The following is a 19,064-nucleotide window of genomic DNA, read 5'->3' as shown; positions in this document are numbered from 1 at the left end:
AACCGAGTTCATTCATGGCCCTTCGGTACTCCTCCTCGAAGGAAAGCTTCATGACAGCACACATGGCCTGGCAGATCTGCGGCTCCACTGGCTCAGGGATGTCTGAACGGAACACGGACAAGTACATCTTGAATTACTCTCACATCACTATATAATCCACAGTCTGCTATAGAGATCACATTAATCTCCTAAAATAATCATTTTCTACTAACCTGTGGTTGTAGTACCTCCAGGAGAGGGAGTACGCACATGGCTCTCAATCCAGTCCCAGCCGCTGTCACAGTGCGAGCGGATCTGCTCCAGCACGTGCAGCACCCTCATCTCCCGCCGGGCCTGGCCCTCGTCGGGCTGGGAGTACACTATGTTATGCAGGGCAGTGCTGGCTCTGGACTGGGCCTCCCGGCTGCATGCTACACTCCTGGCCGACTCTCCGGCGCCCCCTGGGCCGTCGTGCAGGATCTGCACCAGCAGGGGAACGCAGCCGGACTTGCGCATGGCGATGCAGCTGTCTTGGGAGCTGGACAAGGCCAGCAGAGTGCGGGACATCTCCTCCTTGTCCCGGTTGGCCAGCATGGAGAGCAGCCAGAACACCATCTCCACCTAATCCAGGTGAAATACATGGCCGTGGAGAATACATATTTTATTCATTAATTTATTTACCTTTATTTGGCAGATAAGTCGACTGAGAGATGCCTCAATATTTTATAGCAATGATTATAAGCATAACTTGCATATTATGTCTAATACCTTTGTTAAAACCAAGCATATAGTTTATTTGTTATAATTCATTGATATTATATTTAAAAGGTGATTGAATTGCTCCTGATTTGTTATGTCGTTAATGCATTTCTTTTGAAGCAATGTTTCTTTAATGTACAAGTGAATAGGTTGGTTTACTGTTAAGTTTAAGTTTCCCATGTATTTGGTTAAGTTGTAACTAATGAAGTCGCTTGTTATGATGTGGCCAATGGGAGAGTTGACCTGGTTAACAGGAGGCCTGGGTTGAAAAAAAGAGAGAGGGGGACTTTGAAAAAAGAGAGAGGAGAGACGTTATCAGTGTTGGTGAAGAAAAACGACTAAAGAAGACTATAAGGAGGGAACAAAGACATACCTACAGAGTTTTGAAGGGAAATACTGATTTTATTTTTTCCAAGAGAGTATTATTATATTGTTAAGAAATACCTATTGGAGACTGGAGCTGCCTTCACATTGTGGATACATTCAACATCCTCAAGGCTAGCCTAGCATCTTGCAAGGTCTGGAGAGAATTACTTGTGGACGATCGGCGAATTATGGTTTCCACGGGATATCGGTTACTGGCTGCATTGAAAACTGTGTTTGCTATGGATCTTGTGAGGACACCTCACCTGCACCAAACTGCTATACGGTGCTGAGGAAATATCTACGAGTAGTCAGTAACTGTAAGGACCAACGCTAGAGTAGAGAAACAGGTATGGTGAGTCAAACATTTAATTAGGAACAGACATGAAACAAGACAGGAACAGAGTCAGCACACGGGTATACAAGGACATATGACAATCAATGCTGAAGCCGGGAACAGAGCGGGGGAACAGACAGATATAGGGGAGGTAATGACAGAGGTGATTGAGTCCAGGTGAGTCCAATAATCGCTGATGCGCGTGACGAAGGAAGGCAGGTGGGCGTAATGATAGTGGCAGGAGTGCGTAATGCTGGGGATCTGGCGCCCTCGAGCACCAGGGGGAAAGAGCGGGAGCAGGCGTGACAGTACCCCCGACGAACCGGCAGAGGTGTGAGAGCCTGGCGAGCCGGCTGAGGCATGAAGGGCTGTTAATCCCGCTGAGGTGTGGGAGTCAGATGATCCGTCGGAGGCCCAGAAGCCTGACGAGACGGCTGGGTGGAAAAACCTGACGATCTGGCTGAGGCTTGACGTGGGATGGCCGCCTTCCAAGCCAACCGGGGCAAAAAACCTCTCGACCCAGCAAGGGCGTAACAGCCTGACGAGCTGGCTTAGGCACCCCCGGTTCTATTGGTGGCGGCCCCCGGACCCGACGTCACCACCAACCGGAAAGCCAGCACTCCCCGATGCTTCGTTTGTAAAGCCCTTTTTACGTCAGCCGATGTCACAATGTGCTGTACAGAAAAACTCCCTAGAAAGGCCAGAACCTAGGAAGAAACCTACAATTTAAAATTTTATCTGAAGTTATTACCCTAGTTTGTAATCACCCTGGCGAGTTTACAATAGGGATTCTTATGTCCTTCTCACCTAATATCCCATCTCGTTCAGAAATCTAAGTAAGGTAATATTGTAAGAGTCAAATTCGAGCCTGGTGAGAGGGTTACATATGTAAAACCATTGAAATACCCCGTCGGAAAATGGTGGTTAAATATTATAATAAGCATGTAAGATCTACTTTCACGACACATGGCTCAATGGGATCTGATTATTGTCCACACACAAATAGTCATCTAAATAATGCAGAGCCACTAATGCAAACTCCATTCATTATTACTAAAGATGTGATGATGGCCTTACTTTGCTTCCATCTCCTTGTGCATCCAGAGCAGAAGCAGTCAATGCATGTTCAGTTTCAGGAATAGGCTGCTTTTCACAGCTTGAGATCTGCAAAGAAAGAGAGGGATCGTAAATGACATGGTTTCAAATTTCTCATTTTGTAGCATAAAAGTCAATTGCAGGCGGTTTGCTTTGATCTTTCTATTAGGGCTGGGAATTGCCTCACAATACGATATTATAACAATACATCGCTGCTGATACGGTATGTATTGCGATTATCACGATTCTACTGTATATGTATTCTATACTGTGATTCTATTGCAATTTCCTCAGCATATTGCTCACTATATGTCGGCTGCAGAGAGACGAGAGAGCATGAGAAAAATGTTGATCAGTCATGGAAATAAAAGTGCAGAAAAAACTTAAATAGAAGATGAGAAAAACAAAAGAAGAATAGGATGAAAAATACCAGAGTTTTGTGGAGTTACAGCCGACAAGCGCTAGCTAATACTACCTAGAAAAAAATGATAATAAATATATATATACAGTACCAGTCAAAAGTTACTCATTCCAGAGTTTTTCTTCATTTTTACTATTTTCTACATTGTAGAATAACAGTGAAGACATCTCAGAGAGAATGCCAAGAGTGTGCAAAGCTGTCATCAAGGCAAAGGGTGGCAATTTTTTAAAGAATCTAAAATATATTTTGTGTTATTTCATAGTTTTGATGTCTTCACTATTATTCTACAATGTAGAAAATAGCAAAAAAAACAAAACTGGAATGACCAAACCTTTGACTGTGCTTCTACACCTGCATCGCTTGCTGTTTGGGGTTTTAGGCTGGGTTTCTGTACAGCACTTTGAGATATCAGCTGATGTGAGAAGGGCTATATAAATACATTTGATTTGATTTACTGTATATATTACAAAAATTGTTCAAAATCGATACTTGGAGTCAAAGTACTGATATAATATCATCCAAAACAAATCAAGACTGGCCTTCAAGTTCCCTTGAAAATGTTTATTTTGTTATTAATTTCAGTCTAAATTACAATTGTATTGATTATTTAAAATAGAATATCTAAAATAGACTAATATCTTTGTAGATAAATTATATTCTATAATTATATTCAATACTGAATGTACACAATTGGAGTTGGTTAAGTTTATTGGGTTTAACACATTTATTTTGAAATAATTACATCTGAATAGAAAGATTATGAACATCAAATTTAAAATAATGTTTGTTAATATCCCATTAAAATTATTGTGCAAATATAATTATACCCGATAAATAGGCCAGAATAAATAACAAATGTATCCAGCCTCTGGCATTAGTAGATCATAGGAAAAAAAATAAATGACCTAAATTTGCTGTCCAAACATAAAAAAGTATTTAGTAGTCAGCATCAGTATCTCCTGAAGTGAACACCAGTGAGATGTTATTGTCAGTAGTCAACTAACCGATATCAATACATTTAATTACACCTCCTGCATCTTAATATTGGCCGTGCAGACAGACATTCATGTCTGTTCTCATAAGGTATGAGTTGCACACTCCCAGCATACAGACACACTCCATTTGGATTCAACAAACCGATTGGCTCCATCACAAATCTTCAGAGAGTCATCTATCAACTCTTTCATTCCCCCAGTCGATCACCATGGTAACCAGGCTTGTGCCTGATCACACCGAAGACAAGCTTTCAGACAAAGGGGAAGGGCTATTAGACATGCTCGTCTGAATAGCTCCACCATGTTGTAAGTAATAAAGTGTGATCTCGCCGATAACAAGATAAACATGCTAAATGTGTCTGTGTTTTGATGGATTGAATCTGTCGTGGATTTTACCCCTTTAATTGTCGTAGCCACACAGTTCAAATAAATAATCAAACGCTCACAATGGATTGCATAGGAACCTGCTGTGTGATGCAAGATGGTTGACAATAGCCCAGAAAAACATGGAACAATGTGTCTATTGTTGTCCCTTTTAATTCACATTCTTCCTGCATCCTGGTACTAGAGAACTCATTGCTATTCTCCTACAGAGCCCCAGAGGATAGATACACAGACACCTAAACGGGCCGGTCTGAGACCCACTCAACCGAAACACCCACTCCTGCTGTGCCAAGCTTGCAGTGCCCAAGCAACACTATACTCTTTGGGAGGAGCTACCAATTGGAGCCAAGCTAAAGAGGGGCAAAGCCTGTGTTCTGCATAGCGGCACGGCACCGATAGAGAGCAAGGTAAGTGGGATGGAGAGAGAGATAGTGGGGCGATGGAGGGGGATAGAGAAAGTGAGAGAGATACAGAGGGGGATGGAGAAAGAGAGCAAGAGAGGGAGGGGTTAGAGAGAAAGAGATAGAGGGGGATAGAGAGAGAGAGAGAGAGATAGAGGGGGATAGAGAAAGTGAGAGAGAGATACGGAGGGGGATGGAGAAAGAGAGCAAGAGAGGGAGGGGTTAGAGAGAAAGAGATAGAGGGGGATAGAGAGAGAGAGAGATATGGAGGGGGATGGAGAAAGAGAGCAAGAGAGAGAGGGGTTAGAGAGAAAGAGATAGAGGGGGATAGAGAGAGAGAGATAGAGGGGGATAGAGAGAGAGAGAGGGATAGAGAGAGAGGGATAGAGAGAGAGAGAGAGAGAGAGAGGGATAGAGAGAGAGAGAGAGAGAGATAGAGAGAAAAGTGGATTAACTGTATATTACAGGATAACACAACATTCCACAAACAACAGTATTATAAACTCAGCAAAAAAAGAAACATCCCTTTTTCAGGACCCTGTCTTTCAAAGATAATTCGTAAAATTTCAAATAACTTCACAGATTCATTGTAAAGGGTTTAAGAAAAATACTGGCAGGTGACTTTTGCGCACCAATTTCGGCGCAGGACACCGGGCGGACACCTGGTAAATGTGGTCTCTTATGGTCAATCTTCCAATGATCTGCCTAAAAATACGTCACAATGCTGCAGACACCTTGGGGAAACGACAGAAAGGGTTGACTCACTCCTCTCGCATTCACAGCCATATAAGGAGACAATGGAAAACAGAGCCTCAAAAATCCTTGTCATTTCCTGGATGCCATCTCATCTTGGTTTTGCCTGAAGCTCACGTTCTAGGGCACGCACAGAGAATATCTTGGTATTTCTGGACACGTCAGAGTGTTTTCTTTCGAATGGTATCAATTATATGCATAGTCGAGCATCTTTTTGTGACAAAATATCTTGTTTAAAACGGGAACGTTTTTCATCCAAAAATGAAATAGCGCCCCCATAGATGTAAGAGGTTTTAAACAGGGGCTGTGGGAAGCAAGGCAGAACATGGTGAAGACAGGGAGAGATTGGGGGGTGGAAGGGATAGTGAGGAGGGTGGAAGGAGATTTGAGGGGGAGGATGAAGAGGGAGGAGAGGAAGTGGGGGCAGTATGCTGCTCGGGAGAGGTGGAAGGGGGTTTAGGGCTGGGTGTCATTTAGATTTGTAAGAGGATAGATTAGGGACGGGGAGATAGGGAAAGGTATTTTGTAGGGTGACGGGAGGGAAGATGCTCCCCTGAGGTTTTGTTTGGGGTTTATGTTTAGTTTAATTAGTTTAATTAAAATACCATTATTTGAGTATGTATGTAAATTATGAGTTGTAAAGAATGAATGGTATTGAAGATAATAAATTATTTTGTATTTAAAAAAAAGATTTTTCTGTTTTCGTACTTTTGTTATTTTGCTAGTTTCATCGTGTATAGTTTCCTTATTAAATAAAATGAATCACAACTACGCTGCATTTTGGTCCGCTCCTCCTTCCCACAACGAAAGCCGTGACAGTATGCTTACTTCGATTATGACCTAACGGCGATTTAAGATAAGCAGAGTAAGGTTTTTACATGACTAATGCCATACTTGGCTTACTGCCATACTCAGTTTAATATCAAATTATTAGTCTGCATGTGAACATACTGTATTCAGAGATTGAGACAAGCAAGTGACAGTGACAGATAATCCTGTGTTCTGTTTTCACACAATGATTTTGTACTGTAAAAATGAAAGATGACAAGGATTATTTTCTGTAAATAGCCACGCTACTGTTATTTTTCACTTTTTATTTCTTTACATACCCATTGTTCACTTTCCTTTTTTTTGCACTATTGGTTAGAGCCTGTAAGTGCCTCCTTGCAGATGCCTAAGACATGTTCTCGCAGATGAGCAGGGACCCTGGGCATCTTTCTTTTGGTGTTTTTCAAAGTCAGTAGAAAGGCCTCTTTATAGTGTCCTAAGTTTTCATAACTGTGACCTTAATTGCCTACCGTCTGTAAGCTGTTAGTGTCTTAACGACCGTTCCACAGGTGCATGTTCATTAATTGTTTATGGTTCATTGAACAAGCATGGGAAACAGTGTTTAAAGAGACTCATGAGAAGTCAGAGCAGAAACCTGTCCCTATCCGTCCCTCTCGCTCTCCCTACACCCCTCTCTAACCTGGCCCACATCAATACAAAATCCCCCTTTACCAAACCTAACAACACCCGTGCCCTAGCCCATACTACTCCGGCAAAGGCACAGTCCCAAAAGACATGGCGCACAGTCTCCTCCCTGCCACAAGAGGATCTTGGACAGGTGGGGGATTGCACCAAACTATACCGGTACAAGATGGAACGTACCGGCAAACACTTATGAAGGCTCAACCAATTCAGGTCCTTGAGCCTGTTGTCCAGACCCCGCGCCTGCACTCCCTCCCAGACCACTTCCGAGATGCCCACTACAGGCGCCGGACTCCCTGCCTTTCTGACCTCCTCGTACAGGTGCCTATGATCTAAACCTACTCGGGCAACTTCAACCTCAGGGTGCGCACGCAGCCACTTGGCTGCATGACCAAAGTGCCACGGCAGCTGTTCCGCCCGAGGACTCGTGTTAGACCACACCATTATGCTTCTCGCCTGATACGAGAAAAATACCCGCAGGAGGTAACCGGATGGGTGTATCACTGGCTGAGCAAGCTCCGTTTACAAGAAAGAAACAAAAATTGTGTCCAGCTTGAGGGGGAAATGTGGTACCCCCCTACCTCCCTCCCCGATGGGACAGATCATGCGTGCCCTGGCAACCCACTCGCACCTGCCACTCCACATAAACTGAAACACAAGCCTCACTAGGGTAGATGTATGCCAAATACAAAAGAGACGGCAACACATCCACCTTTAGGACCAGGACTTTGCCCTAGCTTTCCACATTGCTAGCTTCCTCTGTACCACTGCGATACGCATGTTCCAGCTTAGTGTCGCTGAGCCGGAGGTCTCAAAATGGACCCCGAGAATCCTCAGGGCCCCCTCACAGAGAGATAACCCCCCAGGCACATCCGTTCTACAGCGCCATCTTCTTGACGGAAGACTTTGCATGGTTCAGAACTGCTCCCGACGCTCGGTGAAATCCCCAAAGATGGCAAGGAACCTTGTCAGGCACGAGTCCTTGCACAACAGCAAGGAAGTGTCGTCGGCGTACTGCGTCATCTTAACACGCAGCCCACCACTTCCAGGGATCAGCAAACCTTCCACCCCTGTGTCTGCCCTAATGGCAGCCCCCAGAGGCTCCATGTACAGAACGAAGAGGAGAGCCGAGAGTGGGCACCCCTGCCTGACCCCAGACGAGAGGTCAAAAACGTCACCCAAGTGACTATTTACACTAACTCGGCACCCCGCTCCGACATATAATGTACGAATCCATCCAATAAACTTCTCCCCAAATCCTAATCGACCTAACACTCTGAATAAAAAGGATCTATTCACGCGATCGAAGGCTTTCGCCTGATCTAGCGCTGCTACCATAAAAGGCAGTCCTCTATCTTCAACCCAAGCGATGGAGTCCCTGATTAACTGTAGGTTCCATCTAATAGAGCGGCCCTCTACCCCGCACGTCTGATCCTCATGAACGACGTAGGGAAGGGCTGTGCGCAACCGGTCTGCTAAAACCTTTGGAAGTAGCTTGTAATCTACACACAGCATGGTCAACGGCCGCCAGTTGCCAAGGTCTGTTACTTCCCCCTTCTTATATAAAAGTGACAGCACACCAACAGCCATTGATCCCCCCAGGACCCCCGTCTCAAGGATGGCCTTCAAGACTTCGAGGACCACTGGTCCAAGTATACCCCAAAACTTGAGATAAAACTCAGCCGGCAACCCATCCATCCCAGGCACCTTCCCTTTTCCCATCCTCCTAAGAGCGCTCTCAACCTCTTCTAGTGAGATCTGGGCCTCCATCACTTCTCTAATGTCCTCCGGCAACCGCCTGGACAAGTGTTCTAAAAACACATTTCCCTGCTCTACATCTATTTCCCTTTCCTTAAATAAACCTTGGAAATGATCAGTTGTCACCCTGACCATATCCTCTGGTTCTCTAACTATACTACCATTTTCTTCCCTAACACCATGCATTACCTTCCTACTCTGTCTTGCCCTAACCAACTTAAAGAACATAGCAGAACAAGTCTCATTATGTTCTAGAAAGCCACTATGCGCACGCTCCAGGAAAGCTCGAGCCTTCCGCTCCTGCAACTCCCTGAGCTGCGCCTTTAGGGTTGCGGATCTCTCCCAGTCAAACAACCCGCCGAGGTTGCCTGCCTCGTATTCAAGTTCAATTAACCTTTGGATACGATCCACCTCCCTCCTCGCCTCCCTTTTTTCCTCTTGCAATACCCTATTATAAAAGCCCTAATCCTCACCTTAACTAATTCCCACCACTCTAACACCCCCTCGCACATGGACCGGAGGCCCTCAAGCCTCCAAAAGAAACCATAAAACCCGTCAACAAAAGCCTGCTCCTCCAGCACATCCCGATCTAGCTTCCAGTACCCCCTACCAAAGAGGCAGACTGGCGACCCCACCTGCAGGAGCACCCCGTCGTGATCCGAAAAGTAAACAGGCAACAGCCGCCCAGACAACTTACCCAAAGACCTGGGTACAAAAATATAGTCGAGCCTCCGCTCAACCCCCCTGGAGTTGCGCCATGTAGGACCGTCCATTTTCGGAGTAGTGTGCAGACCACCATCTACCAGACTATGGCAAGCCATTAGCCTGGCAATGGCGCCTGCACTGCTATCCCCCCCTCTTCCTAAATCTGTATTAAAATCCCCCCTATCACTAATTTCCTATTTGTGACACACAGGGGCGTCAGACAGTCCACCATCTCCCTCCTGTCTGCCACCACCTGTGGCCCATACACCACCACTAATCTAAATGTACAATCCCTTATTGTGACATCCACCCCTATAACCCTCCCCTGCATTACCACAAAAGAATCCTCCACTTTTACCTCCCTGTGCCCACACAAAATCCCTACCCCCGATGAGTGCACCCCCCCAACACCCCAAACCGACTCCCCCTTGTCCCACTCCCTCTTAAACCTACTAACATCCCCTCCATCCCTCAGGTGAACCTCCTGTAAAAAACAAAAATCAAACCCCACACCCTCCAAATAACTAAAAACCGCCCTCCTCTTAACAAAATCCCTTAAACCCCTTACATTTAAACTAACAAAAGTAAAATTAGACTCCATGAAAAAATAAAAACATGTAATACACTCAAATTCTAAACCCAGACAGAAAAAAAAAAAAAACCCAGGAGACTCACCCGATGCTCCCCTGCTCCATATCTACCGGTGAGAACACCATCCATAATCCCGACATCCCCCCCTCTTCCTCCATCACACCATCCCAGGATGCAGGAATAGTGTTTGGCTCCGGGGTGCCCTGCACCCTGGGTCTACCCCCACAATCCTCCCCCTCCCCAGTGTTGCAGCTGGTTTGGAAAAAAATTGGGGAGGCTGAGTCCCCAAACAAAAAACTCCCCACCTCCTCCTGTACCCAGTCCTGAGTCTTGTTAGGTGTGTCCCCACCCAACAGAAGTTGAGGGCCTGGGGAAACCAGCAGCAACCCAGAGGTTTCTCCCACCCCCATCACTCTCTTGGCCATCCCCTCCCCCTCACTGTCGGCCAATCGCACCCTCCTCTTCATTCTCTTCTTTGGTGATGGCGGCAGTGGAGAGATACCACCCCCCCCCCGCCAGCTCCTCCACCATACCCCTCATCTCTTCCACCAGGGCACTTTCCCCCCAGTCCACTTGCTCTTCCACCGTCTCCTTCTCCACCACTCCTCCCTCACTTTCTTCTCTCTCATGCTCCTCCACTCGGTTGCCTTCTTCCGCCGCTTTTCCTGGTTCTCCTACTCCCGTGCCTTCCGTTTCCTTCTCTCTTCCATCCGCCGCTTCTTGCTCCTCTTCCTTCCTTGTGGCCTTCCCCTCTGGACCTGTACTCTGGTCATGAGGCGTGCTTCCTTCCCCTCCTCTTCTTCCCCCATCCCCCGCTCCTGCTCCCCCCCCAGCCGCAGACGCATATGACCTCTGACGGGCCGGGCACCCCCGCCACAGGTGTGCTGATGAGCCACACCCATGGCACGTCTTAGGCTTGTCACAATCCCTCGCCTCGTGATCCTCAGATGCACAAAATCTGCATTTTCTTGTACTGCACGAGGCGAATATGTGACCGTAGGCCATACAGCGCCTGCAAAATGGGGGCTGACGTGCATAAAACAACGTCCCCCTGTCTGCCCCTAGGGATAACATAGCAGGAGGATGGAGGTAGCCACCATGTCCCTTTGGGTCTTCTCTGAGGAGGGCCTGGAAGCCTCTCCTCCCATTCCAAAACCCAAGGGAGTCTTTGAGGTGCCTTGCTGAGGAGACGTTATCCATGTATCTCCCCAGAAAAGCCCTCACCTCTTCGTCCTTAACGTAAGGGTTGTAAATGTTGACAGTTACAACCCTAAAGTTATTCTTCGCCAGGCTTGTTATTTCGTAGTGGCACATCGGCCTCTCACCTCCCACTGCTCTTGCCCTTCTCAGGATATCATCGTGTTTTTCCTCTGTATATAGTGCCACGTCGTATGCTCCCTCCAACGAGTTGCCTTGGAAACAAAACACGTCCTTCACCGTCAGCTTTAGAATCCCCATCAATATTATCCTTCCAAAAGATTCCCGTCCTAAAGGCTCCAACTCCTTTTCCTTCCAAGCAAACCGAATCGTGTTGGCCAGCCCAATCCCGACCGTGTTGATGTATTTAGCACCATCTCCGCAAGGAGAATGGCGCTCGTTCTCTTCTCTTCCAAAACAAGTAAAAAGAAAAACCAAAGTGACCGAGCCTATCTGGTGAACACTACACAGAGACAGGAACAATCACCCACAAACACACAGTGAAACCCAGGCTACCTAAATATGGTTCCCAATCAGAGACAATGACTAACACCTGCCCCTGATTGAGAACCATATCAGGCCAAACACAGAAATAGACAAACAAGACATCCAACATAGAATGCCCACTCAGGTCACACCCTGACCAACCAAAACATAGAAACATACAAAGTAAACTATGGCCAGGGCGTGACACATACGCCGATTAAAACACCTGGTTTTATGAGCAATCTTTCATGTAAACTTCTTAATCATACTTACTGTGTTGTATTTGATCTGCACATGTGCCAGCAAGAGCAGTGCGAGCTTACTTCTTTTGCGCGACTGAAGTGGGTTCGGGAAAAACTGAAAATATGCATCTAGAAACAGTTTTCAAATACAAACTTTATATGTCCGAACTGTGTTCTCACCTCACACAGGATCTTCTCCTGGGTGCTTCTGGACTCCTGGGCCTCCTGTAGTTCTTTCTCCAGCTGTTCCAGGCGAGCCACACGGATCTGTGAGGGGAGACAGAGAGAGAGTCTTTAGTTGCCACAGTCATTTTGTGGCACGACAAACATTGTCCAAACATTGTACAACACCCTCTGAGAGCAGTTTTAATTTCTTGGTTTTTCATGCAAAATGTGTGTGTTGCATCCAAAACATGTTTCAGAAAGAAGTTCCACACGCAATAATGTAATTGAAGATATTGAGAACAGTTGCCAAATGTTACTGTGTGTGTTGCCATGACAGAGACAGACATGGTAGAGAGGGCCTCTCCTTACCTGTGTCCTCTGGACCATTTCATCGCTGGTTCCGAAGCGTTCCTCCATGACAGAACGCAACTGCTGTGCCTCGAACTCCAGCTGCTGGCGAATGAGGTCAATCTGTATGGAGAACTGTTAAGATAAGGAAAAAGAGATTAGTTTCCGCACAACACAAGCCTCCATTTTGGGGCATTCTGGACGCTAGCTTCTCTGCCAAAGAGTTGAACCAAAGATTTAACCCAAGATAGACCAGAGCCTGTTGTTTCCAATGGGACCAAATTAATCATAGTGGGCAGGACCAAGCATGAGCTGGAGAGATCCTACTGGTGCAATCTAGCATTTATTTGCATATTTCTGTTATGGAACGCCTACTCTGTGAAGTGCGCGTGTGCAATAACTGAATTCGCCCTTGCACTCCTTCTAAACAACAACAAAAAATGTGAAACTTTGGCAAAGGGTAAAGTCTTTAAGAATCAGTCCACTCTGTTTGTTACAGATTATAGTTTTGGAAAGAGAACTGCATGGAGACTAAATGCTTCATTGACGAAAAAATCTGCAGAATGTCGGCCAAAATCCATCACGCTCCATCTTCTCACACTGCCGGCTGCTGGGCTTCCTCTCATCACCATATTTGGTAGTGAGTGGAAACACCAAGTGGATGCTTCACATTTATACATCCTGTGAAATATCTGGCTCATTGTTCTACTTGATAGTTTAACTATCGCCTGTTAAAACAATAATGAGTTGATTTCATGACAATGAACATGCAAGAAAGCAATGAGCAATAAGACATGTTGTGTCTGTCTATGAAATAATAAAGTAATGCTCTACTCATACTCTAAACTGTTTCCAAAGAGTCATTTTCAAACAACAAGCACACAATGAAGTACGAGGGGGCGACAGTTTACATTTCCTGCAACTGAGTGCTGAGTACAAGTATACTTTGTACTGTATGTTATGGTCCACTGTGTCTGAGCACTGTGCAGGAGAGAATATTCTGGAGACTCAGTGGTGTTAAAGTGTTCTCACCGTGTCGATGCGTGGCAGTTGGTTCAGCCGCTGAGACAGTCCCTGGAGCTGGCTGTAGTACCAGTGACGCTCCCGCTCCTCCTTGTCTATCTCACTTAGCAACATCGTTCTGGAACACACCCAGCTACATTTAACACTTTGACTACCATCCACCACAACATCACTGGGGATTCATAGTACCTCACTTTTTTGTTGTTGTTGAAGGGACTACTGATTTATAGTGAATTATTATTTTGAAGGTATTATTTTAAAGATGTTTGACTTAGTATTACTAGTAATACATACATCTGATTGAACTATGGTAAAGTGCTAACCTCTCTTTGTAGAGGTCTTCCAGATGCTGGGCCGTGATGCGTCTGTCTCCCAGCATGGCTTTGGTCAGGGCTCCAGGGTTCACAGCCGTGCCCTCCCCAGACAGAGAGGAGCTCTGGCGGGATGAAGGCCGCAGGGGGCTCCTGGCTCTGGAGGAGGAGGGAGGCAAGCAGGCCAGACAATCGTCCATGTCACCCGACTGAGCTGCCAGACTGGCTAGACTGTCTGGGAGAACGCGCATGTTTTGCGGCTGGTACTTCAGCTCATAGTAGTTGGTCAAGTCCATGTGCAACTCTGAGAAAGAGAAATGTCATTAATATTTGTAAAATTAAATATGATTTTATTTTATAAAAATGAATGATTGGAATAGCTGATATTGAATTAATTAATGAGTTCTGTACAATATCAGTCTAAACAGACATTAAATAGTGGGAAAATAGACAGAAAAGCACAGGGTGAAGGCACACATACCTTTGAGCTGGTCCAGCACATCAGTCCTCCCGGAAGAGGCCAAAGTGCTAGCCTCCAGCTCCAGTTTGCTTTGCAGCCCCTTCAGAACCCCCTAGGGAAGAGAAAACAATTCACTATCTGTGTCCAACCAGAATCCCAGTCAAATTAAATTGTTGTGGCCACAGTGAATCCAAAAATGAGTCACAACCTGTTGGAATTACAATGTCCTCCTAGAGATGAAGAAAGCAAAGCAACTACTGCATGCCTCCTATTCCTGTCCTTTCTTTTTCCTCAGTAGGCCGCCTGAAATCACAGCCAAGTCAATGTAAAATCCAAGCCTTTTCCTCAAATCAATATTCTCCAAGGGGTTGTTTTGAGGTTGGAAGGTTAGGTCTATTTGCCACCAGTGTCTGGCTCTGTGAGCTCCCTACAGAGCGTCCTGGTTGTCTGCTGATAGCTCAAGCTTCCCTCAGGAATATAAAGGCTTTAGCTGTGGATAATCCAGCTGTGTGCCAGAGGAGTGATAGGGCGTACCAACATGACCTGGGGTTGCACCTACAATTAAATCATAAAATGGTGACCTATCCAGACTATTACATGATTGATGTTGCTGGCTGGAATGGAGAAATTGTTTTGGTATGTTTTGTTGTTCACTTTTGTCAATTCAGATTGAAATAATTTGTTATGAAAGAAGGACGAGTGGGACGTTTTCAATGACCAGATTCTGATATATGTTTTGACCTTTCTGCTCATGCCTCAGAATCAGGTGACCAGTGTTTCAGTGGTAGTCCACAGTACACAGCATTTAGGCTAAAGCCACACTAAAGCACATTGGGAACCCTGATTCCACACCTCGTGGGATGGTCCCTAATTCTGCCAGTAATCCAAACTCCCCACAAACTGGGATTCTGGCAACGTTTAATGCTCGCCTGGCACAAAACTGTGACCTAGGCTATAATATCACCACAGACCCTGACACAGATATCCTCTTATGATGCATGTCTATAAAAGCCAAACGTTTTGTTGACAAACAGACAGATACCTAACAGTAAACCCTAATTGCACATGGTGTGACAGGGAGGAGTGTACAGAAATTTGAAGCAGGTTTAGCCACAGAGAAAAAAATGACTATATCAAAGAAGAAATATCCTGTCAGACAAGCTGGGATTTCAAGCAACAAAATAATCGCTAATGAGAAAATGTCATAGCGGGCTATGTGGTCTATCCTTCTTCCTCTGCAGCTTGTCTCAATCCCTGGTGCTATCATTACTGTAACGAGGACAACTGGTTAGATCAGTGCAGAAAGAGGAATGATTTTAAGGGTAGCTCAGTGCCTCATCTATCCAGGCCAGGAATTCTAGCCATGAAGCATTAGTGTCTTCAGTCACTCAGGAGAGAAACCGGGTCTATAGCGAAGGAGTTACATTAAGTCTACAGCATCCTTCAGAATTGGGGATGAACTCTATCCATCTGAGGCAGAACTGAGTGGATTTTGAATGGGGAAATGTCCTATCTCTATCTAAATCATACTATCAGCCATGGCTTGACAAAATGGAGGGAATGTAGGCATAGAGAGAAGAGAGAGAAAATTCCAAATGAAAAATGTGTCCTTTTAAAAAACAAATGACAATTGCTGCCATTATTATGAGCTATCATCAAAGCAACATATTCTCATCTGTCTTCATATTTTTAAAAAATCTTAAGTCCAGATGCATAGAAATAATAAACAACAAATGAAGAGGTCAAGGAAATCTGGAAATGTTTGAAAATCCACCTTTCTAACCAATCATCAAATCAACAGCCCAATGTTAGCCTCCTATTCTTATTTCTCCCTTAGCCCTGGGCCCTCTAACCTCTCTCACCTTCATGTCGGTGGTCTCGTTCTCCAGCTTGGACAGGTGGTTGGAGTTGTCCTCCAGCTCTCTCCGCAGATGGGAATTCTCCTGGCGGAGAGCTTCAACCTGGTAGACCAGCTGGTCATAGGAAGCCGTGGAGTTTGCCATCTTCAGACAATGTTGTGGTTCCTGCAAGGCAGAAGAACAAGTGGGGCTGGAGGTTAATGAGCGTTGGAGATGAGTTTCATGGCTAACTCCAGCACATTATGCATTGCTTATTATAATTCCATTGTGTCTTTGTAGCAACAGTTATAGGAAAACAGGCAGTTTATTTCCTAATACAGAGCATTCGGGAAGTATTCAGACTGTTTACACATTTTGTTAAATTACAGCCTTATTCTAAAATGGTCCTCATCAATCTACACACAATACCTCATAATGACAAAGCAAAAACAGATTTTAATGTTGTTGTTGTTGTTTTTTTTTTTTACAAATATAGCATTTACATAAGTATTCAGACCCCCAGAAATTACAGCATTGAGGTCTTCTTGGGTATGAAGCTACAAGCTTAGGACACCTGTATTTGGGGAGTTTCTCCCATTCTTCTCTGCAGATCCTCTCAAGTTCTGTCAGGTTGGATGGGGAGCATCGCTGCACAGCTATTTTCAGGTCTCTCCAGAGATGTTCGATCGGGTTCAAGTCCGGGCTCTGGCTGGGCCACTCAAGGCCCAAGTCACTTATGTATGTTTGTAATAGTGTGTTATATGTGAAAATGTTTTCGTATTATAAATGGTATTTTAATGTTTAAGGACTCTTGGAAGATTAGTCCAAATGGGGACTAAAAGAGATCCAAATAAAATAAAATAAAAATCAAGGACATTCAGAGACTTGTTCTGAAGCCACTCCTGCGTTGTCTTGGCTGTATGCTTAGGGTTGTTGTGAAGGTGAACCTTCGACCATGTCTGAGGTCCTGAGTGCCCTGGAGCAGGTTTTTTTCAAGGTTCTCTCTGTACTTTGCTCTGTGCATTTTCCCTCGATCCTGACTAATCTCCCAGTCCCTATATACAAAATAGCTCACCCATCTAAAAACATTACCCCATAACGACAAAGGGAAAACATGTTTCTATAATTTTTTTCACATTTAGTGAAAATAAAATAAATAAATATCTGCAAAAGTATTCACACCCCCGAGTCAATACTTTGTAGAAGCACATTTGGCAGTACTTATAGCTGTGAGTCTTTCTAGGTAAGTCTCTAAGAACTTTCCACTCATGGATTGTGCAACATCATAATTTTCAAAATTATTCAAGCAAACTTTTGCCAATTATTCTTTTATAAATTCTTCAAGCTCTGTCAAATTTGTCAAAACTCACATTCTCAAACACATAGATCCCCTGAACGCAGCTCATTCTCCAGATCCCAATAACCTGAATTCTGATCACCTGTTCACACACCGGTATGTCATTATCACACACTATTTGGTTCAGTTCGTTGCCCCCCATTACTGTGAGGTATTGTTTGTTTAGTGACACACTTCTATTTGGAGAGCTGTTTTTTCCTGTGATTTTCTCCTCCCGTGTATGTTAGTTTTTGCCTGCCTCACTAACGAAGCCTTTTGCCTTTTCCCTGCCTGTACCTCGGATTTCCTGTTATCAACCTATTGCCTGATCTCCCAGATGACGTTTCTAGCCTTTTCCCTGCCTGTACCTCGGATTTCCTGTTATCAACCTATTGCCTGATCTCCCAGATGACGTTTCTAGCCTTTTCCCTGCCTGTACCTCGGATTTCCTGTTATCAACCTATTGCCTGATCTCCCAGATGACGTTTCTAGCCTTTTCCCTGCCTGTACTGTTGCCTTTTTGGAACCCTGTGTATGACCTTCCTGCCCCTGGACCCAGCTACCTGCGCCCACCTGTGGTCCTTCACAAATAAACACCTGCTGTGCGCTGCATATGAAACCAGCTCTCTGTCTCCCATCATGTTCATTACAGCTAGAAAACCATTTTCAGGTCTTGCCATAGATTATCAAGTAGCTTTACGTAAAAACTGTAACTCGGTCACTCAGGAACATTCACTGTTTTCTTGGTAAGCAACTCCAGTGTAGATTTGGTGTTTTAGTTGTTGTAATGCATCTCACAGTGTCTGGTGGAAAGTAGACTGAATTTTATTTTACACATTTTTTAAAATGTAACCTTTATTTAACCAGGTAGGCCAGTTGAAAACAAGTTCTCATTTACAACTGCGACCTGGTCAAGATAAAGAAAAGCAGTGCGACAGAAACAACAACACATAGGTTCACATGGAATAAACAAATGTACAGTCAATAACACAATAGAAAAAATCTATATACAGTGTGTGCAAATGGCGTGAGGAGGTAAGGCAATAAATAGGCCATAGTAGCGAAGTAATTACAATTTAGCAAATTAACACTGGAGTGATAGATGTACAGATGATGATGTGCAAGTAGAAATGCTGATGTGCAAAATAGCAAAAAAGTAAATAAAAACAATATGGGGATGAGGTAGGTAGATTGGATGGGCTATTTACAGATGGGCTGTGTACAGATGCAGCGATTGGTAAGCTGCTCAGATATCGGATGCTTAAAGTTAGTGAGGGAAATATAAGTCTCCAACTTCAGCAATTTTTGCAATTCGTTCCAGTCATTGGCAGAACTGTAAGGAAAGGTGGCCAAAGGAGGTGTTGGCTTTGGGGATGACCCGTGAGAAATACCTGCCGGAGCGCGTGCTACGGGTGGGTGTTGTTATGGTGACCAGTGAGCTGAGATAAGGCAGAGCTTTACCTAGCAAAGACTTATAGATGACCTGGAGCCAGTGGGTCTGGCGTCGAATATGTAGCGAGGGCCAGCCGACGAGAGAATACAGGTCGCAGTAGTGGGTGGTATATGGGACTTAGGTGACAAAATGGATGGCACTGTGATAGACTGCATCCAGTTTGCTGAGTAGAGTGTTGGAGGCTATTTTGTAAA

At 44.8% G+C, this 19,064-nt stretch overlaps 1 protein-coding gene across 1 annotated transcript in view; it reads right to left on the bottom strand.

Annotated features, from left to right (window-relative positions):
• Positions 1-19,064, bottom strand: part of LOC135524679 (adenomatous polyposis coli protein 2-like) — a 50,628-nt gene that overhangs the window by 10,512 nt on the left and 21,052 nt on the right. The window contains exons 2-10 of the mRNA XM_064952419.1: positions 16,106-16,267; positions 14,265-14,355; positions 13,796-14,087; positions 13,482-13,590; positions 12,471-12,584; positions 12,117-12,203; positions 2,516-2,602; positions 213-600; positions 4-102 (exon numbers count right to left, since the gene is read on the bottom strand). Coding sequence (XP_064808491.1) covers positions 4-102; positions 213-600; positions 2,516-2,602; positions 12,117-12,203; positions 12,471-12,584; positions 13,482-13,590; positions 13,796-14,087; positions 14,265-14,355; positions 16,106-16,246 — 1,408 coding nt within the window. The 5' untranslated portion in view covers positions 16,247-16,267. The remainder of the gene's footprint in view (positions 1-3; positions 103-212; positions 601-2,515; positions 2,603-12,116; positions 12,204-12,470; positions 12,585-13,481; positions 13,591-13,795; positions 14,088-14,264; positions 14,356-16,105; positions 16,268-19,064) is intronic.

This window comes from Oncorhynchus masou, chromosome 31, assembly GCF_036934945.1.
Source record: "Oncorhynchus masou masou isolate Uvic2021 chromosome 31, UVic_Omas_1.1, whole genome shotgun sequence".
Classification (NCBI taxonomy): Eukaryota; Metazoa; Chordata; class Actinopteri; order Salmoniformes; family Salmonidae; genus Oncorhynchus; species Oncorhynchus masou.
Note: the sequence above shows the minus strand (reverse complement) of the source record. Positions and strands in the feature narration are given on the sequence as shown.